Source organism: Mustela putorius, unplaced genomic scaffold (assembly GCF_011764305.1).
Source record: "Mustela putorius furo isolate JIRA1106 unplaced genomic scaffold, ASM1176430v1.1 tig00003845_pilon_pilon_pilon, whole genome shotgun sequence".
NCBI classification, from domain to species: domain Eukaryota; kingdom Metazoa; phylum Chordata; class Mammalia; order Carnivora; family Mustelidae; genus Mustela; species Mustela putorius.
In genome coordinates this window covers 61,313,430-61,334,833 of record NW_025421998.1, presented here as the reverse complement: position 1 = coordinate 61,334,833, position 21,404 = coordinate 61,313,430, and the positions used below count along the sequence as shown (strand labels likewise).

The window sequence follows — 21,404 nt, the reverse complement described above, 5'->3', positions numbered from 1 at the left end:
TTTCGTACTCTGTCACCAAAAATGACCCCTAACAGGGGCAGAAATCTGCACAGGTGGAGCTCTGGGGTGAGGCTGTGTCCACCCACTGAGACCAGGGACCCTCGGGGCAGGAAGGCAGGCAGCGACTCCCCCTCAGACTGGGTCCGCAGTGTGGGCAGCCATCTCCTCTCCAACCCCGAGAGCCTTCGTAGGAACACAGTACCCAAAGAAGAAAAACTACAGGAAGCTCAGTTGACCTTATAAGTCATTTTCCTTTATTTTCTTAACATAGAATAAACTTCCGATTCCAAAGAGACACAGAGGCAGAGCGGACAGATGCGGGGTCCGGCAGGCAGCAGTCAGAACCAAGCAGGAAGTGGGCCTGACCCCCTCCCCTCCAGCACGCCCCTCGCCCCTCCTGGCTTCTGACCCTGCCCAGACAGAAACCGAGCAGCTGGGAATAAGAGGGGCCAGTCTCCCGGTCCAGAGAGTAGCCAGAGACATGGCCTCGGCTGCTAGGCCTGGCCAAATCATTATCCAGCTGTGGGACCTTGGACCTCAGTTTCCTTATCTGTTAAATGAGCTAGAAGTCCCTGCCAGGGAATGATGGAGAAGAGAGTGTGTAGATGTTACGATGTGTTGGTGACCAGTTAGGGTTCCCTGGTTGTCCTGCTGCTTTAAGATAATCTGCAGATGGAGTCACTTGAGTTTTTTCACCATGATGGCTACAGGCTTGCTGGGGGACCTGCTCTGGCCTCAGTGGGACTGGACAGACCATGGAGACAACTGCTCCCAAAGCAGACTCTCTCCTCTGAGACGGTCCTGGAGTGGTGTTGGGAGCTACATCATAAGGCCAAAGACAACTATCCCCCCAGGTAAATGAGAAGGGAAGCCTGTGGCTTGGGGTCACATAGCAAGCCTGTGCAGGTCACCCAGCTGCCCCAAATGCCTCCAACCAGGAGTTCAGCAATAAGTGGGGGAATCTGCTCCTTCCTACCCTTAGCTTCAGCTAGGAGCTTGGAAGCCCCCCTCAGCGTCCAGCAAGGGCCATGTGCCTCCATGGGCTGATCCGCATCATGGTCCCCTGGCCTCAGGCTTGGGGCTTCTGATAACGAACTTCCCTTTAATAAACACACACCTGCATAAGCGTGACCTGTGTCTACACTGGCAGGAGGAAGCGAAGAACAGGACAATTAAGATGATGCAACAATAGGTGGGCAAGGACGACTAAAACCCTGTGAAGGAGCATGGGTATTGCTCCTTTGCACTCCATCTGACACCTTCCTGCGACAGAGGACCCCATCCCTGCTGCATAGGGGTCAGCCCTGCTCCCCCGCGGACATGGACTTCTCATGACCTGGGCTGTCTGTTGGTCTACTGCTCTGAACCATGTATGCATATGTCCTTGTGTCCTTGTGTTCGCACAGGTATGTGCTATAGCTCTCCCCTTGGGAAGGAACCAGGGCAAGTGGAAAAGCTGCTGGTCCATACTACAACTTCTAGAACCCACAGAGTATCTACACTTAAAGAATGGAGAGGCCTCGAGCCTGGAGAGCTCTCCCTGTCCCTGTTCCCTCCCACTCTACAGATGGGGTCACAGGGGCCCAAAGATATGGACCATCACAAGGTCACGCAGCAAGTCTGGGGGCAGAGGTGGGGCTGGAGGTCGAGCCAAACCATAGGAATAAAGCCAGTCTGCCACTTGCCCTACCATACACCTCCTGGGATCTCTTCCCCTTGGAGCACCCTCAGAGGCAGAGGGACTGTTCCAGAAGGAGGGCCACGCCCAAAAACTCAAAGCAAACAGGGCGGTGCCCAAGAGACCTGTAGCAGGCGAGCCATGGAGCACCTCTGGGATGAGGCGGACTTCCTGGCACACCTTCCATCACACTCTGAGGGGACAGCTTAGCAGGGTAGGTCCCTCTCTTTCACCTCCTCCATGACTTCAAGGGAGTGAGTGATTGATAAATCTTGGTCCCCAGGAAGCCCAGAGGCCAGGAAACAGAGAAAGAGAAAGAAAGTGATAGAAACAGTCCCGAACCAGGCTTGACCACGCAGATCTGGAGGACCTTTGGGAAGTGACGTTGGCCAGCTTGTCAGAATGTCTGTAACAGGATTTTCCCCTCCCCGCCCTCCGCCCGCCCCTGCCCCGCCCCCACGTGGGTGCCCGGGCCAGGGCCTCTCTATTTGGGCTTCATCTCCACCCTCGAGTTGATGTCGTCGCCATCCAGGTCGTACTCCTCTACCTGGCCGCTGGTCCACACCTTCACGCGGTCCGTGAGGTCGCTGCTGCGCGGGGCCAGGATGAAGTCGTAGATGAGCACGGCCAGAGCTCCCCCGATGAACGGCCCCACCCAGAAAATCTAGGAACAGAGCGGACATGCTCAGGGGCTGTCCACCGACACCCTGGGCTTCTCCTCTCCAGGGACATCTGCCCTGAGAGGCACACCACCACCACCACCACACGGCATGCCTGGATTTAGAGGCAGGCAGTGTTGAAGCCCAATGTCCTGATTCCAGGGCTCGCAGAGCAGGCCCAAGACATCCACTATCCCAGGACACTGCCAGTGGGCCTTTCCTTGCCTCCATGTGCCCCTGCTCGGGGTGCCTGGTGTGACTGGGCCAACCCTGTCCCACCCTCCCCAGTGTCAGAAGGGCCACAGGAAGGTCTAGCTTGATAAACGGTGGCCTGAAACAGTCACATGTACAGGAAGAACAGCTCCAACTGCTGAGCGCTGACTGTGCTACGCTCAACCTATAGGCGGTGAGGCCGTCGGTCCCAGAGGCCACCCTGGGAGTTAAGTAGGGTTCATGACACCCAACTTCACTGCTCAGAGAATGACAGCTTGCCTGTGTCGCACTGAATGGGGTAAGGGCAGGGCCACGATTGGGTCTGGCTCCTCATCATGCTGCTGGGGCGCTGTACCCCATCACCCCCATGTCAGGCCACGCTTTCCCGATTTCCTCGGCCCTTTCGGTCTCCCAGAGCCTCCGTGATGAGAGGATGCCACAGGGTGGAGCTGGGACCGTCACTCAGCACCAAAACCACCCGCCTCCCCCCGGGGATAGCCCTGTGACCCCTTACCCAGTGATCCTTGAAGTTGTGTGTGATCACAGAGGAGCCGAAGGACCGGGCGGGGTTGATGCCACAGCCTGTGTAGTCGATCTGAGAGGGGCAGGGTAGGAGGCAGAAGGGTGAGATCCAGAGAAGTAGAGACAGGGGGAGAGGGGACATCGTGACACACAGAGAGAGAACAGGGAGGTGACAATCAGACCCAGAAAAACAGGGGCACGGTGACCCAGAAAGATGGTCAGGAGGTCCCCATGCTGCCCTCTCAGAGCAAGAACCTGGCCCCAGTGTCCTACCCATGACAGGGTACCCCAACCGCCCTGCCTGGCCCTGTTCTCCCCATTCCCAGCTGGGGAGGCCCCACACTCACCGCCAGCAGGTGTCCCAGGGCCACGGAGAGGCCAATGGCAAGAGGTCCCGAACCCCCGAGGTCCCGGCGCCTCCTATCTGTGGTGGCGAGCACGCACAGCACGAGCTGCAGGGTGCCAATGATCTCGATGCCCAAGCCCTGACCAGAGTTCACACCAGGGGCCAGCTGTCGGGAAGAGGGACAGCAAGGTTCGTTGAGCAGGCAAGGTGGGGACTGTGTCCTAGAGTCTGCCCACCCCGGGCCCATGCACCTCTGTGTCCTTACAGCCCATCACAAGCCCCCCTGCTGGGCCCAGTGGAGGGGGGCCAGTCCCCACCCCAGCACACAGCATGGGTAGTGGACACCAGGCTTTGTTCCTTTCATAGCATTGAGGAGTTGCCAGCCCAGCCCCTGGTACCTACCTCCACCCTCTGTGCTCTCCCTGGAGGCTGGAGAAGCCTGTGAGGAAGTGGGGCCTCTGCCTCTGGCTCCAGCCAGCGAGGGCATCCTGGGGGACCGGAGTACCCGAGGGGAGGGGCAAGCCCCACATGTGGGAGGGTCCACCTGGACACATGGCTTCATACCCCACAATTCCAGAACATTCCACCCCATTCCCTGCTGCGTCTAAAACTCCCAAAGCTGGGGAGGGTCTTCGTTGGTCAGCTAGCCCCGCTCCCTTAGTTTCTCTCCTTGAGGCTGTCTCCCTTGCTGCCCCACCCTCTGTCTCCTACCCCACCTTGTCTGTCTCTTCCTTTTCTTCTCTGCCTTCCCTGTTTTCCCCTCCCTCCTGGACCAGCCCCCCGCCCCCATCTCCCTGGCCGCATAGGCCCCGCCACCACCGTCTGGCTGCCACTTGCTCTTGGGCTGCTTTTAGAAACATGACTCATGGAAAAAGAGGGAATGGGAGCTGCCATGAGGTCATCAGAGCCCTCCCCCCGCAGCTGCACCAGGAAGACCCCTCCCCAGGGAGCCCCCACACCCTCCCCTTTGTGGGGGTCCCAGGGGCCAGGTGCACCCACACAGGGGAGCTGAGCCGCATGGACAAAGGCCTACTGCCAGAGACACCCAGATGTGGCCATGCAGTCTGCTTCCTCCAGGTAGAGCTGGTGTGTCCAAATAAGCCTGAACTTGAAGTCTCGTCCTGGAGACGAAGGGAGAGGGGGTGGTCCTCTAAAGCCAAGGGGCATTTTATAAAACCCTAGGTGGGGGGCTCTCCTCCATCCCCCCAATCCCCGAGTGTTCTCAGCCCCACCCTGAGGCCATCTTACAAGAACAATTCTCTTCCCGCCTTTGTCTGCAGTCCTGGGTCACAGGGAAAGTGACTCACATCCCCTCCCCTGGGCTGCAGCCCCAGCTCTAGGCTTTTCCTGGCAGACCCCAGAACTGTTACCCCTCAGGCCAGCCAGACCTCTGGGCAATGCCCAGTTTTCTTACCATCCCTAGGTTGGGTGGTAGAGGCAGAAGCCCTGTGTTCAGGTCGGGACCCTCCCCCTTGCTGGTGCCATGGCCATGGCCTTCCTCCAGTCTGATCCTCAGTTTCCCTATCTGTAAAATAGCTTTCCCTGCCCACTTTCCAGAGTGGCTAGAGTTTCCAAGGCAATGGGGTGGGGAGGGTCTCGGGGCATTTGGGAAGGGCTGCAGAGGCAGGAGGGACCGGGACTGCTGTGGGTTTGTTCTTATTCTTTCTCACCTTATCTGCTGGACTGAGGGACAGGGGGAAGGGGAAGGGCCCTGCATAGGCTTGTGAAGACAAGAGTGAGGCCTGCCAGGAGCCATAACGAGCTCCATGGAGGTGAGGCCCATGAGACGGGGCCGACTTGCAGAAATGCCTATCCCCACTCACGCCTGCTGCTGCCCTCCTGACAGTCTTCAGGAAGCCCAAGGCTCCTCTTCCTGCTCTCTCCTTGGCTCTCCAGGCTCAGCCTAATTATTAGCTGGCAGGAGTCCGGAAACCAGGGCTGGCACGCTGATTGATGGAGCCATCATTCTAAGTGGCTCCTGCCTCCTAGCCTCCCCCATTCCCCACCCTCTCACAGTCGTGGCCTGGGCAAGCTCATCTCCTCCCCCAATTCTTAACCAGGTCTGAGTACCCCAGCCCCTGCTCAGCCCAAAGGCACAGGTACTCATGCAAAGTGAGCAGCGCCAAGGGCCCAGGGCCATGCCCAGCTCTCTGAGTCTACGGGAAAGGGGGGGGTGGCCACCTGCCCTGGGAACTCTGCATTATACCCCCTTTCCTGACCACCCAGAGCTTTAGCTCAAACCACATGGGTTGATGAACTTCTTCTCGCAATAGCCATCTCAACCAGCACCACCAGGAAGCCTCCCCTGATTGCTTCAGTGTCTGCTGAACACTTCTCCTTTGACCACCAACACACTTGTATGACTTACATTGGGCAAAACTTGATAATTCAGTACTGAAAGGGAGGGATAGTTAAAGGTCTGCTGAAAGTGGATGTCCAGAAGAAAGCAGGTAAAAACTCAAAATAAGGTTATTGTTTATAACCCATTAAATCAGAAACAATTGCTTAAATAGGGCTGATCTCAGTTGTGGTCACTTGGTATTGAAAAAAAAAATGTTCGCACGTTCCCAGGGAGTTTTGCCGAGCTTAGTCTTACATGCCACTGATTAAGTCCCCTTCAAAAAAAAAAAAAAAAAAGAAAGAAAGAAAAAAGAAAAAGAGAAAAACCCACATTAGTTTTATGAATATAAGTTTGAACAACAGAATAAGGACCACATTGAATCTGAAGCATCAGAAAGAAGCAAGCTCTCCATTTTCACATCAAATCCAGGTAAGTTCCCTCAAGGCCCAGTTCAGACCCCACAGACTCCAAGAAGTTTCCCATAGACCCTGGCTGGAATTACCTTCTGCAGCTGCACCATCAGGCTCTCACTGAACCGCCTGTAACTCTTGCCGGGAAGTAACCTTCCAGCCTCCTCTGTGGGTGCCTCAAACCCCTGGCCTGGGAGCTTGGTGAGAACGGAGTGGGGAGACCTCTTCTTACTGCCTGGACCTCAGAGGAGACACTTGCCGTATAGTGAAAGAAGAAGCAGAGAATGCTAATTTTCTAGAACTCCCACCCTCTCTAGAAGCAGCCTGGCTCCAGGGAAGCTCTCTGGATTTAGGGCTGATTTACCTGCTTTTTGGCTGGGGCACCACAGGCCAGTCATTAGTTTTCGTGGGTCTTAAGGGGAGGCCTGCACAAGCCTCTGTGAGGTAATGGATGAGGGGGCTGAGACCCTGGGAGGAGATAGCAAAGCCACCTCATCCCAGCCAAGGATCCTGACTATCTACAGGTCCAGCCAAGGGACCTGACTATTTCCAGCTTGGACCGAGGAGCAGGTGGAAGATGGGTCTAAAGCGGTCAGTGTGACCCAGGCCCTGGGACGGCGGGACAGGGAGAGCATATGGGACTGAGCTCTCTAGACAGCGGGCCTCAACCCATCCCTGCTGCCCATGGACAGAATGACCAAGGTCGCTGCCTAGGCCCAGGGCCCCAACTCGACCTGGACACCCTGGTGACTCATCCTCGGAAAACAGCAGGTTCCTAAACGGGCCTGGCTGAGCATCCAGTCTTGAAAAACAGGGGAGGGGAGACTTCGAGGCCTGCCCTATTTGCCCACTGCCTCCAGGACTCAACACTCACAGTCAGCGGGACCTCAGTGGGTTCCTTGTGTCACTCCTTGGTGGGTATTCCTGTGTGCATGTCCCTCCAGGTAAACAACGCTTTGTGTGCCTCTGTGTCTCTTTATAGGCTGGTGTCTGCAGGATCTAGGGGTGACCGTATGTGTCTGGGTGTGACTCTTTCTTTTTCTTTTTCATTAGACATTAAGAGGCCTATTACATCATAATCGAATGACAAGTCTATCAAAGAGCGACATAAGTTCGAAACCTGTATGCGCCAAACAAGATAGCCTAGAGTTCTGTCAGGTGAATTTGGTCACTCAGCCACCAGAGTGGAAGAGTTTACCAGCCCTCTCTCAGAAATGGATAGACTAAAGCAGTCAGACACTATAAATAGCAGCAATGGGAAGGATTTGGGCCTCACAATTAACAAGCTTGATTTCGGGAAAATGCATAAAACCCTGCACCCCAAATTTGAGAATATCCCCTCGCTTTCAGCCCCCATGTGGACACGCAGACCAGCTGGCCATGTGTTAGCCCGGGTGTCCTAGCTGTCTCTGAGAATCTCGATCACACCCGAGCCATCTCTTGCCACGGGGGAGCTCTGTGTGTCTGGGGGTCTCTCTGTGGCACATGGCCCTGCATGACCGTGCTGGGCCTCTGGTGGAACTTTTGAGGGTGCCATCCTGTCCCCTGGCAGCAGACGTGCCACCACTAGCTAGGGACAGGGGTAGAGAAGGGAAGGCGGCCCCGTGAGGGACAGAGTGAGCAGTGGATTTCAGCGCCGCCTTATTTGCTCCCAGAAGCCACTTCATCTTCCTGACAAGAAACAATACACAAAACAATGGCTTCCTCCTTCCCTCCCTCCTTCTTTTCCTTACTCCAGGGCAGTCCCCACCCTCCTGCCGGGGAAAGGAAGAGGCTCATTGAGAAGCACTTATCCCACCCTCCTGGGATCCCAGGGCCTGAGTGGGACTGCCCAGGCTCGTAAATGTGCTCTACACCCACCTGTGTGTGCCTCCCCTCCCCCGTGCTGTGTGTGTGTGTGTGTGTGTGTGTGTGTGTCAGTGACGTGTGTGTATGGGCACTTTAGAGCAGAAGAAAGAACGAAGGGCCAGGAGGCAAGCTGGGGGCCCGCTCTTGCCCTGCCCTGATCAGCTAAACAACCCAACAATCTCAATGCCTCTTTGGCCTCCGTTTCCTGATCAATAAAATGGAGGCACTGGCCCACATGTTAGCCCCAGGATGCCTTCAGGCCTGACATGGAACCCCTGCCCCCAGGACCTGCAGTCACCCTTCTGGTCAGGATCGTCAGTGCAGGATGCCCACAGAGCCATCTGGACTGGGACCTCAATAGGGACAAAGCCTGTTCCAGGATCTCCTTCCCAGAGCAGCCAGAAGCAGGCAGATTCGACCCGCAAGCCCTTATGGACTTATGGGGGCCTTATGGACTCAGGGGCAGCCCCATCCCAATTGTATCTGCCTCTCTATGGTCCCAGTGGTAGGATTTCAGGCCCTGATAGGAGCTGCTGCTGGAAATAGGGCATTTTCCAGTCTTTTCTACCATCTATTGAGTTGGGGTTCTTAACGCCACTGGAGTGCAGCTCCTTGGTAACATGAAGATGGCCCTTCACTTAGCCCTGTAAGCCACCAATGGGAGATCAAGGAGCTCCCCAGTTCCTGGGGAAACGCCCTGGCTGAGGGGACATTGACCATGACCTTTTCCTGCCCACACCTGCAGGCACGTTGACTCAGCCCCAGTATTCAGGAGGCCCCAGACCCACTGGAGCTTCCAGAGGGCAGGGACCATGCCCCTCCCACTCCCCCCACTTCCCCACTCCCAGGGAGGCTCTGCCAGCAAGAACGAGGGGCTCTTAGGGAAAGCCTTCCTGAGCCAGTCCCTATGGGGTGGATGATGTGGGACATGTCCGTCCAGCCTGGGGAAAGCCCTGGTGCTGGAGGAACCCCCACTGGGTGGGGCCCTAGAGAAAGTGGGGAGCACTCCGCGGCTGAGCTCAGGTTGTGGGGCACTCCGTGGAATTGGTCTGCGATGAAGTAAGGGCTCAAGACATGAGAAGGAGGCCGTGACCTGGGGGCCAGGAGGGAAGGCGAGTCCTCACAGACTGGGCTGCTCCCGCAGGCTATGTCCCCTCTCACGGCCTCGCCCCTTTCAGACAAGACGTTGCCAGAGTGAGCCCTGGGTAAGGCCAGGCTTTGGGGTGGGCAGCATGGGCCTGGCAGGGCTACTCCAAGGCCCCTCACAGGGAAAACCGCCTCAGAATTTTCCGTGGTGAGGGAAGTCACCACAACGCTCCCGCCTCTCATCTGGTTCCGGCTGAAACCGGTAATTATAGGTCCCAGCTAGGGCACCTCCACCCAGCCCCCAGCCTCCTCTCCAAGCACGTCCATCTGAAAACTGGCTTCCCTTTCCCCAAACCACCCCCAACTCTGAAGAAGGTGGAGGGACCCTCAACCCTGGAAGGACTCGTGGCCAGTGCGGGCGCGGGCGGCTAACAGGGAAGGGACAACCCTTTCACTCTGTGCTTAGGGAAACTGAGCCCAGGAAACTGGGGAAGGTGAGAGTTTAGGGCTGAGATCAGGCCCTGGATGGAGCAGACAGAGGCAGTCCCCCGGCAGTCAGGCCCAGAATCAGCAGGGCTGAGAGAAAGACCACAAAGAGGAAAGGTTTGCCCTGCCTGAGCCCCTCGGGGGCTAAAATCCCAGGCCTCCAGTCCCCTCTCAGACACAGGCAGACACTAACCTCAATCCTGACCATCCACCCTCTAGAGCCCCAGCCTCCCACCAACCCCACCCTGCAACCCCCCGGCTCTGGCCTCCCACTGCCACCTTGCCTGTGCTCATGCCCTTTCTCTGCCTGGAAGCCCTTTCCCTGTCTCCACATTCAGGGTCCCATGGCACTTCCTCCTTGAAGCCTTCCTGGCCCTCCCCAAGGCTCAGAGGCTGAAATTCCCTTGCCGCCCGGACACATCTTATCACACCTGCCTCCTGCCCGGTATCACAGGCCGCTGTGCTGTGCGAAGGGCTTATCTCGCCCACCAGGGGCCTTGGTCGCCCAGGGTAGGGAGCTGGCTGACTCAGCGCCCGTCTGGCTGCCAGCAGTCCCAGTCCAGTTTGCGGGGAGCATGGGTGAATGAGCTAGGGAGGGGAAGAATAAAAAAAGAGCCGGCAAACAGTCAGGACACCGAGGTTCGGGAGCATCTTTCATTTCGCAGAGCCTGGACACGCCCTGTGTCTCTATTTCACAGATGGAAACTAAGGCCACACAGGCGAGACCGCTGGCATGAAGAATGGTAGTGTCTGGGTAGGGCAGGGCCAGATAAGGCCATCAACCCCTGACTCTAACACTCTCATTTTGGGCCGAAATTAGGGTTTGGCTCTAAGAACCAGCCAGGATCCTATAGGCGGGACAGAGGCCCATGGTCTCTCCAGGGCGTATCCTAAGCCCTGACTCAGTGAGAAGAAAGTTGTCCCCACTATGCCCCTGGGGACACCCCCTGACTCACCCCAACCACTTCCTGCCACTTCTTTCCCTATTTTCCTTAGGAATCTCCATGCCAACAAAGGGCTCCACCTCGGTTTGGGCCAGGGTGGGGTCCAGGGCCTAAGGGGCTGTGGGAGCCTCCCTCAGAGCCTAGAGGAAAGAGTGTGTCACTCGCTGCATAGATGGCTCTCTGCCCCTCTTGAGGCATTGGGACCACCTGCCAGCTGCCTTCAGATCTCTTCAGATTCCGGGTTCAGGATCTGCAGGAGTCCCTGGGCGAGATGCTTTGTTTCTAGGCCCAGCACTTGTACTTCTGAACCCCCAACTTCCACGGTGTAGACAGGACAGTTCCTGCATCCCACCCCACCACTCAGTACCCCTATGTTCAGCGTGCCCCCCGCTTGGACTCGTCTTAGCCAGACCTTCCTGGGAACAGTGATAATAAACTCAAGTCTACAATGTAAGCTTGCTGGTAGTCCAGGCAGGGCCAAGTAATATCTAGAGACCTAGGTTCCCTCTTGGAGTCTCAGGGTCCTCAGCTCTAGGGCAACTCGACAAGTTAGCTGCAGACAGGACTTGAACCTGGTGTGTGCCTCCCAGACCCGGCTTGACCCCAGCCTGGGCCAGTCCCTTTTTCTCCCCCATCAGCAACCTGCCCAGCACAGGCATCCAGGTAATTCTGGAAATTAGAGGCCAGAGAAGGGAAAAGACACTGGAGCAGGGTGCAGCCAGATCACGACACCATAGCAGGCGGCCGCCCTCCCTGCCTCTACCTAAGATGCCTACATCAGAGCACAAAGTTGGCCAACAGATGCCTGTCCTGCCTGTCCCTCGAGAAGGTAGGTCAAGATAGGGCAGGTCTGCAGAGATTCAACCCCTCCCCTTATGAGGACCTCCTTCCCCCCACCTCCCACCATCACACCCCACTGTGAACCTGACCCTACCCAGGGACCACCCCCTCGGGCACCAGGCTCTGCCCTTCCGTAGAGACCGAGGCTTGGAGCTTCGCGGCCTGTCAGAGCTCCGGTCCCTTCCACCCACCTCGGCCACATCTTTCCCGACTAAAGTCTAAACTCCAGCCTGCAGGCTAATCTTCAATCTTGGGCCGAGCAGCAGTTGGCTCTGCAAGGGGGCCGGGCAAGGTGTCACTGTGACACCAGAAGTGCTAATCCCCCCGCGGCAAGGCCGTGCCAGCTGCCCTCTGCACCAGACCTTACCAAGCCTCCCCCAGCCGCAGCGCCAGGCTCTGAACTTTGGCTGGGAAGTAAGGGAACAATTGCTATAATCGCCTGCCACCGTCTCTGAGGAGCCCTTGGCCACCTCCCTCGGTGTCCGTACACCCACCCCCTGCCCTGCCCTGGCCAGCCTCCTTTCTGTAGATCCGATTCCTCCTTGGTGCTCCTTCGTCTCTCCCCTTCCCTGGGAAGGCACCCTCCAAGCCTTCCTCAGCCTCTCTCAGGCCAAATTTCCCCCTGCTGTGGCCCAAGCCTGGTCTGAGTTTGCACTTGGCCGAGGGGTTGGAAAAGCCCTGGTCTGTGACAGCAGGAAACTGCCGCCAACGGCCAGTTAGCAGGGCTAAGCAGCTGGGGAGGAATTCTTTACAGCAGCCTCCCCCCAACTCACCAACATCTGCTCACCATTCGTGCCCCCTGCCCAGACCCCACTAGAGCCAGGAGCAGAGGGCACACACAGGTACATGCTCACCCCTGCCTGCTTACACCACTGCACGAGCGCTTGCAGACGTGCTTCCAGAAGCAGGCACACACGGGAACGCGCGGCTTACACAAGCCCGGAGACCCATGCCGACATCCACGTGCACACACCGTTCACACACACAAATACATGTGCCACACCTCACGGGGCTGGTGGCAGAGTACAGACGGGAGGCCAGATGTCCCCACCCCAGCCACCACCCCACACTGCAATCCAGGAAGGCCACCTGCCAACAGTCCAGAGAAGGTTTTCTCTCCCCTTCCACCCCCAGCTTGGTCTAATTCCTGGGGGCCAAGGAGTGGGGGTGGGGGGCTTTCTCCTTGAAGGCGGTGTGTTCGGGCACCTGTGTGCATGCGGGGCGGGCTGGGGACCCGTGGGGCCTCCCACCTGGGTCCTGTTCACTCTTGCTGACCCGGAGCAGATGCGCCGGGACTCTGGCTCAGGGTGGCTTGGGACAGTGGGCAGTGTCTCCCCAGGGTCCAGGCTGCAGGAAGAGGGAGTTGGCCACCCCGGCAGGCTGAGGAGGGGTCAAGAAACTACAGATGAGGGGTGAGGAACTGCTGGCCCCAACCTTAGTTGGGGGACTAACCTCAGAGCTTAGTCCCTATAATAGATGCCCACAGGGGACATTGGCAAGACGGCTGTTGTCTGGGTCTCAGCCTCCCACAGTGCCTGGCAGAAAATGGGCTCCGGGCTGCAGATGTAGCTGAGCTCCAGCCCCGAGTCCACATGACCGCCAGCCACCTAATATCCTCTCTGCTCCTCAGTGTCCCCATCTGCACGATGGGTGGAGAATGAAACCCCAACCGTCTCTGCTCCCCGCCAGAGCCCCAAGTGCCTGGGGCCATCCCGCTTACCTCATTTCGGCCGAGTGAATTGTCGGGCAGGGAGGAGGTGACGCCCGAGAGGATGGCGGTGGCCACGATGGCACCCACGCACTGGGCGATAATGTACATGACAGCCCGGAGGATGCTGATCTGACAGCTGAGCAGCAGCCCCAACGTGACGGCCGGGTTGAGGTGGGCACCACTAATGTGGCCCACACTCTGGGCCAGTGTGGCGATGCTCAGCCCGAAGGCCAGGGACACCTTCACGTTATCCTGGGGCGCACCTGCTGTCTGGTTGTTCCTCAGCGGGTAGTTGAAGCCGAGAGCTGAACCGATGCTGATGAAGACGAAGAGGGTCATGGCCAGGAACTCGGCCACCACGGCCCTCCAGAAGAGCTTCTTCTTGAACTCGCTGGCCATGCTGGCAGGGGGCTTGGCTGGATACCGCTGCCTGGTGCTCGACTCCCTCTGAGAGCTGAGCCACAGCCCGGGCTGGGCCTATTTATAGGGCCCCGAGTGGTTGTGGGGGGAGGAGAGGAGGGGGGAGCACAAAGGGAGGAAGGCCTCTCTTTGCTCCTGGCCCGCCCCATACTGCACGGGCCTCCTCTCAGCGATGGATGCAGACACAGCTCTGCTGTTGGCCTGCCAACTTTTTTCCCTCCCTCCTCTCCCCCCTCCCTCCCTCTCTCCCTCCGCCCTCAGCCCTGCCCAGCTCTAGGAGGCAGGCAGGAGGCAGCCACAGCTCTAATAGGCTTTGGGAAATTCCTCCAAGCTGGCCCCACTCAGGGGGCCAGAGAAATTCAGGTGTCCCCGCCCTATGTGCAAAGCTCAGGGGGTGCCCATGGGCAGAGGCAGGAGCTCTGGATGGGGCGGGGTGGGTGGGCGGGCTGGACTCAGCAGGTGGACGTTGCCTTCCCTGGAGGCGGAGCGCCATGAATCCTGCTTGCCTGGCATCCCCATCCTGCCCCCGAGTGGGGTCAGTCTAGAGACAGGGGCCCAGGGGTCCCCGGGGCCATTCTGGGCCTCCTGCACCTCAGCCCCAGGCCTGGCTGCTGGATGTCACTTTAGGGGTGTCCCAGGGCCCCAGCACCACAAGCCAGGCCCAGCTAATGGAGGCCCACAGACATCAGGAGGCACCAAGAGCTCATTTGTGGCCCACCCTGTACTCTGTGGTCAAGGGCAGGCCCGAGATAGGCAAGGACGTGGAAAGTACCCGCTCTGGGAGGCCTCATGCTTCTGGAGCAATTTGAACTAATTTCAGGGCAGATGGAGAAAGTGGGGTCCGTTTAGGCTTTTTTTCTCTCCGAAGCTGCATGCTGGCAGACCCCAGGGGTGAGGGCAGACATGGCAGGCTAGCCTGGAGACAGGAGGGCAAGAGGAGAGAAGGAGAGAAGGCCCAAGAGAAAGAGAGAGACAGAGACACTGCCTGAGAAGGGAAGAGAGAAGACAGACAGACAGCAGAAGACGGACGGACAGAATGAAAGAGGAAAAGGGAAGCAGAATGCCCACAACAGTGGAAGTGAAAGAGAGATCTCAGGCCAGGCTGAGAGGGAGAGATAGGCAGGGAGCACAGAGGGTGAGGAGACAAACTGGAAAAAGAGGAGATAAGACTAGAACCAGAGGCAAGAAGCTAAAGGGGAAAGATGGAGGGAGGGGAGGGGAAGAGGCCACTCTGCAGAGCCCCATGGTCCAGCCTGTGTCCTATCAGAGACCCCACAGCAGCCGTTTAGCTGTACAAGCAACTGGACTCCCACAGCCTGGAGCTCCTGCCAGCCTGGGGCGGGTGGAGGGGAAGAGCAGCCAGGCGGCACACGGAGGGGGGCGGGGGGGGGGGCGGAGCCAAGCCTGGGAGGGAGGGGCCCTCTCTGGTTCTCTCCTTCCACCTTCCGCAGGCCCCTCCTCGGTCCTACACGTGAGTGTTGGCTTCTCCCCATTTTACAGGAGGCAAACTGAGGCTCAGCAAGGGGAAAGGCAGCTCTAAATTCTGCATGCGCCAAGGGCAGGGCCAGGATGAGCGTGCAGGTCTCACGCCTCCTGTGTGCGGGCCATCCACGGATGACGATACCAACGCCTATGGGCCGCCCTTTGGCCCACCTGTGGCACACATTACAGCCACCCTGGAGCAGGGATGAAGCGCCCAGGAAGCAGCCTGGGATTCTCTGGGAGCAGGAGGCCCACTGGGGGTGGGGGGCTGCGGTCACGGAAGTCCACCTGCATGCCCGAAGGTACTGGATGGGGATGCAAGGCTGGGGGTCAGCGCAGTGGCGGGTGGGCACTGTGTGCTCTGAAAGTCCCAGCTGCTGGAAGTCATCTGTGCCTTAGTAACCCTCCAAGAGAGGGACCCAGCCCGACTGGGCCCCTTCCCAGAACCTGCCACGCCTTTCCTCAAGGCAGCTCTTGTTTGGCTCTCCATGCCCCAGGGAGCTCCTCACGCCCTGGCCCTGGCCATCCACAGTGTCCTCCAGCCCCCTGAGCTTCCTGGACCCGACAGGGCCCACATCTGTCCCGGCCTCCCACCTGCCGCAGGGATGAGGGATGCTGGCAGGTAAAAGGACTCCGCCTGGACGCCTGGGGATGGCAGCAGGCCCACAAGGACCACTGGGCTCAGGCCAGTGTGAGGGTACAGCACCTCAGAGAAAAAAAGGACCCTCCCGTGACAGGGCCCACGGGCCAGGTCAGGACCCATGTAGCTGAGGACGCACAATGTGCTATGTGGGTGCGAGTCACGTGGGACATCCTAACTTGTCCACCAAATATTTATTTGGTGCATGCCATGTGCCATCCTGTTCTTATCTTTGGGGAGACAGCCACAAACCAGATAGCCTAGCTGCTTGTCCTCCCGTAGGCTCCGTGTGTGCACCCAGGCTGGTGGCGCTTGCAACTGTCACGGGCACGGGGGTGAGCACATACTTGCTAGAGGCCCACATGCTTCTGGAGCAGGGTTGGACCCAGGGGACCCAGAGGAGGCAAAACACTTTGGCCAGAGCAAATCAGCTACCCACCAATGTCAGGATGATGTGAGGGTCCTCAGGACAATACCCCGGACACCAAACCCTGTCCCCCTAGTAGCATGGCTTCTGACTTACATGCTGCCCACTGTTCTGTTCCTTTGGGCAAGGCTCTGCCATCACCAGGAGACACCATCCAAAGGCAGACCTCTCTGGAATAAGGCCCACCTCACTCACCCACCATCTCCCACAATACCAAGGGGCCTGTGCAGCCTCGGCCTGACAATGTCAATGTGAAAGGAAGAGGACTACCCCTGGAGCCCAGATCCAGGAAGGCCACGAACCTCATGACCTTCTTCTCCCTGGTCTGCCACAAATTCTGGCCAAGCAGGGAAGGAAGGGAGGTGAGGAGAGGGGGAGGGAAGGGGGGAGAAAGGAAACCGTGCCTGGCTGACGGCTTGTCTCCACCACGACCCTGGAATGCTCCGAGGGTAAGGGATTTGCTAGAAGGTGGCAGCACTAGGATTAGAACTCAGGACCCCCTAATTCCCAGAACCCCAGTCTGGTTCTCTGCCGGCCTGTCAAGGAAGGCTCCTGATGGCCCCGTTTCCCAGATGGAATCCTGAGTTTTGATGGCCCAGTTACAAGTACAGGACTGAGGGATCCAGACCCCAGGACGGGTCGGGGACGTGGGGGTAATAATGAGAAGACCGTCCCCGACTTCTCTGTATAATTGGGGTGGGATGAGGGGCAGATGGGGAAGGAAGCATTGAGCTGAGAGTGGACGCACAGGGAAGCCAGGGAAGGCCAGAGCTACGCCCTCACCCCGTGTAGTCCCACCAGTCCCGGGAGCTTGGGCTCTGGGGCAGGGTGCCGCCCCCTGACCTGCTCCTCCTCCAGGGTGACCTGACTCGGTGAGCAACCGAGTCCCTCCCTCCCATGGCCAGTGGCATGGGCCCAGGCCTGATCCCACAGGCCTGAGCCAGGCTAAATAAGGGGGACTGCCCTCCCCGCCCTCCCGACTCCTGAGTCCTGGGCGGGGCCTGAAGCCACTCAGTCCCGGGCACTGTCTGGCCCTCCCAGAGCAACGGTCTCAGAAAATGGTTTTCCAGATGTGCCTTACTCCTGACATGCCCAGTGAGGCCCACTTTCCAGTCAGAGCTGGCTGTTCCCAGGACAATCTGGACTCTAGCCCCACCGATGCTGTGGGAGAACCTCAGGCTTTGTCCAGAGCTGGGTGCACAGGTCCTCAGACGGATGTTAAGGTTCAGGACCTCAGGCTGTGTGGAGAGAAGATGCCCACGGGTGTGGCCAAGGCTGGTGCTCTCTTAACCCGAATCTTCTTGGAGCACAGGACAGAGGGGCTGAGGGGAGTGGACCCTGCCTACTGGGCAGGGCAGGGATTTCCACCCACAGGCTGGGTTGTGGGAAACAATGACTTCACTCCCTCTGGGAGGCCCACCAGGAAGATGGAGTTTGAAGCGGAAGGGACCTCTGATAGCAGACGGGCTGTGACCATGCAGTCACCATCAGCTTACCAGCATGCTGGACAAATCTTCCAGAATCTCTCAGGCTGTCCTGAAGGGAGGCAGAGCACTAGAGGTGGCTGGGAAGATAAGACAAGGCCCCAGGGAGGGGGTGAGAAATAACAGAATGCTTTCTCCCAAAGAATCCCTCTACCCCCCCGCTCCCCAGCTCTGCCCCCTACCAGGGTGCTCTGCACACCCCTCCCCTGACCTTGATCAAGGACCTGACAGCCTGGCTCTTGTCTGCACAGATGGGGGAGTCCCCCATGCCCCCCACCCTGCCACCACTGCCGGGGAGATATGGGCCAAGGAGGCATGGGCCGGTGAGGCTCAGCCAGGCCCCCACCCCCGAGCTTGGGGGAACAGAGAATGGACCAAGATCCAGAGCACAGAGACCAAAAAACAGACAGAATGTCCCCCATGCTCCTCAGCCCAGTCCTCAAGGCACCCCACGTACCACCACCATCCCTTCCCAGCTCCAGACTGGGGCCCTGGTTCCTGTGCCCCCAGGCTCACTGTTCCCGGATATTTGCATGTACACTCTTCCCCTGCCAAGCACCTTCCTTGGTTGCCCTTCCCAGCCACACCACCACACCACCTCTCCTGATCCCCTCCTCCGTGGTGATTGTGGTGGTTAAGGCCATGCACCCTCACCTCCAGAGCCGGTTTCTCACCCCCACCCATCCTCTAATGGCCTTGTATGGGTGAGAGTGGTTCAAGCACAGGGCTTGCATCTTCTCCCTCCCCTTCCACTGTGCCCCCAGCAGAGCTGAGCTTGGGGCTGAGCATAGGGGTGGGGTGGATAGGGAGATGATCCAGGAGGTGTCCAAGTCCCCTGAAAGACAGCACCCACCTCTCAAAGCCTGTGTCCCTGTCTGACAGAGGACTCCTGGCCTCTGGCCATTCAGGCATCACACAATCCCCCTGAATTCAAAACCGGATTTCGTGGGCCACCAGTAATTGTCCAGAGGCAGAACAATTCAGGAAACTTTCTAAGCTACTTCTCCTCTTGCCGCCTTCCCCCACCCCTGCCTTCCCCAAGCAGTATTGTGTGGCTCATTGTGTGTGTTGGGGCCGGGGGGCAATGTCAAGCCTATTTCTGGAAAGTGGAATTTTCTATTTTGATGTTTTACCAATTCTCCAGCAATGGCCTCATTCGATGCTGTAGGGGAGGGGCCTGAGCGACAAGATGGGGACGGTTGCCCTCTGCCCTGCTAGGGTCGATGAGCATTTGACACGCCCCATCCAAAGATGGGAGCAGGGATTGGAGAATGGGCTGGACTCCCAGGCCTGAATGAGGGCGCCTTGAGGACACAGGGCTGCCCCCTGTCCCACCCCCATCTCTGTTGGACTGGAGGAGAGAAGAGAGAATGAAGTCACGGTTTCCCTAGCCCTGCCCTACGAGCAAAGAGGCCCTGCTGGGCCAGGAGGGAGGCATCCCTCACTTCCAGAAAGTGCTGGTGGCAACATTTTTGCCGGGTTGCCAGACCCACACTTGGGGGCCAGGCAGGGCAGAGGACTCTGCCTGGAGCCCGCCTCTGCAGTATGAGTCCTGGGAATAGAAGTCTTCATCATATGTAGAAGTGACTTTGGAGCAATTCCTCGCCCTGGGCACACACTTGCCCCCTCCCCTGGCCTGGCTGCCACCACAGCCTCCGCTCCCTCTCCAGGGCCCTAGACCCCAACCTGGGCCTTCCAAAATCTCCTATCTGTGCCTTCTTAGATCATAAAGCATCAAGATCAGGAAAAGAGGCTCCAGTAGCATTGGATCTAATGGCCTCATTTTACATGTGGGGAAACTGAGGCTCAGAGAGGCAAGGTGGCAGGCCCAGGGTTCTTTTGTGGGCTGGTGGGGGGGTGGGGTAGGCAGGACTGGAGTCCAGGTCTCTGAGCTCCTGTGTAGACCTGGTCTGCTAGGCATGGCCTCTTCCTCCTCCCTTCTCTGCTTGGTAAGATGCCACCTTCTCCCTGGACTCCAGCAAAGACTCGGAAAAGCGCCTTCCCTGAGCAAAAAGCCAGAGACCCGGGCAGCCAGAGAGTATCCACAAGGGAACTGGCCTTCCACCACCCCCAGCCCCCAGGACCTGAGGTTTCAGTCTCCCAGCAGGCCCTGAGCCAGTGTAGAGGGACATTAGCCACCCCCCACCAATGCTGTTGTCCCCAAAGTGTCTACCCCTGGGGTCTGCTCAACTTCGGAGATTTCCAATGGTACCCTGCCCCTGTCCCACCCTGCCCCACCCCTCGCTGATAGCCAGTGTCCCCAGAGAGAGTGTCCAGGTGCCCCCAGCAAGTCCTACAGGCAGGGACCGTGATTCCATCTCTTCCTGCTCCAGCCCCTGTCCCTGGATGCCCCCAGGCCATCTGGCCTCCTGGCCTCACTGCCCTCCTGGGGGTCCTGCTGCTGCTGCCACTCTGCTGGGGCTCCCTCAGCTGGGTCTCCTCCTGCCCCAGCTGCCCCCTTGGTCCCATCACCCACTCTGGGTGGCCCTTGCTTCCTCTGGGTCCCACTTCTATGGCAAGCTGGGTGCTTCCTGGGTTCAAAGCCTCCCTGGCTTCTTTGGCTTGTCCCTGCAAGCACAGGCCAGCTAGGATCCAGCAGTTGGGGCAGGACCCAGCCCAGATGCAGCCTCGTGCTCCTTCCTGGGCCCTATGGCAGGACTGCTTAGATGCCAGTGGGTTCCAGAACTGCAGGAAAATTGCTTCTCTGTGCTAGTGGCTGTGCTCACAGCTCACCACCAGGATGAATATGTTCATCTTTATACCAATGCAGTCCTAAAATTCAGCTTTAAAGTCTTTTAGGGAGGAAGAAAGAGGCCCATGAAAGCAAAAGAGCCCAGGGTCCACAAAAGTCATAATGTGGGGGCACCTGGGTGGCTCAGTGGGTTAAAGCCTCTGCCTTCGGCTCGGGTCATGATCCCAGAGTCCTGGGATCGAGCCCTACATCGGGCTCTCTGTTCGGCAGGGAACCTGCTTCTTCCTCTCTCTCTCTGCCTGCCTCTCTGCCTACTTGTGATCTCTGTCAAATAAATAAATAAAATCTTTAAAAAAAAAAAAAAGTCATAATGTGGCCTGACTACCCCCCCGCCACAGCAACCCATGACCACTACCACCACCACCACCACCACCACCGCAGCCAGACAGCAGCGCACGGAGCCGGGACAGAGAGGAGTGTGCTCCATCTGAGCTCAGCCTGCCCCCTCCAGTAAGGACAGCGCATTCCTGGGCTGAGCCGTGTCCCCAGCCCTCTCCTGCACGGAGAGCCTTGCATCCCTCTTGCCCACCCTTGCCAAGCCACACCTGGCAAGGGTGCCACCCCAGACGCTCAGCTGTCCCTTCCTCCTCCCCTGACAGGGCACGAGCTTTCATGCTCATGTGCACGCACATACACACACACCATGACGTGTGCTTGCACACATGTGTATGCACACATGGGCAGTGCACACCAGCATCACAGCACAACACATAGCACTCACATATGTACGTACACATACGCAAACACACGGGCATACTTGAACATGCTCGAGTGCATATATCTCCTCACATGCACGTGTGCAAGCAAATGCACAGATGAAAAACACACACGGTGGCCATGAAGCCCTGCCACCCCTCCACTGTGCATAACCTGGACTCTGCTGCCTGTACCCTGAAGCCAGGGACTCTGTATGGCCTCTCTGGCAACTCTCACAGCTGCTCACGGCCGTGGCCTCCTATGCGGCTCAGAGTCCGGGGTCTCTCTCATCCCCTCTGCTTAGCAGGGAGCTGACTTTAAATGGGGAAGAGGAGGCGGCATGGGCAAGAGGAATGCTGTGGTGAGCATTTCTGTCCCTGCACAGCTCCAAGGTTCCTCTCTTGGGGACACGCTCTGTG

General features: G+C 58.2%; 2 protein-coding genes across 5 annotated transcripts in view; both read right to left on the bottom strand.

Annotated features, from left to right (window-relative positions):
• Nucleotides 1-231: 231 nt before the first annotated feature.
• Nucleotides 232-13,560, bottom strand: AQP1 (aquaporin 1 (Colton blood group)). Its single transcript, XM_004762581.3, has 4 exons — nucleotides 13,094-13,560; nucleotides 3,420-3,584; nucleotides 3,065-3,145; nucleotides 232-2,342 (listed from the first exon to the last, which is right to left on the bottom strand). Exons 1-4 carry the CDS (start codon nucleotides 13,481-13,483, stop codon nucleotides 2,163-2,165), a joined length of 816 nt encoding a protein of 271 aa, XP_004762638.1. The 5' UTR covers nucleotides 13,484-13,560; the 3' UTR covers nucleotides 232-2,162.
• A 134-nt stretch (nucleotides 13,561-13,694) lies between these two features.
• The window catches only part of MINDY4 (MINDY lysine 48 deubiquitinase 4), a 118,936-nt gene continuing 111,226 nt past the window's right edge, over nucleotides 13,695-21,404 (bottom strand). For all 4 annotated transcript variants that reach the window (XR_006601370.1, XR_001181121.2, XR_001181122.2 and 1 more), the window contains 2 exons: nucleotides 17,550-17,617; nucleotides 13,695-17,291 (listed from right to left, as the gene is read on the bottom strand). The gene's annotated coding sequence lies outside the window, so the exon portion shown is untranslated. The remainder of the gene's footprint in view (nucleotides 17,292-17,549; nucleotides 17,618-21,404) is intronic.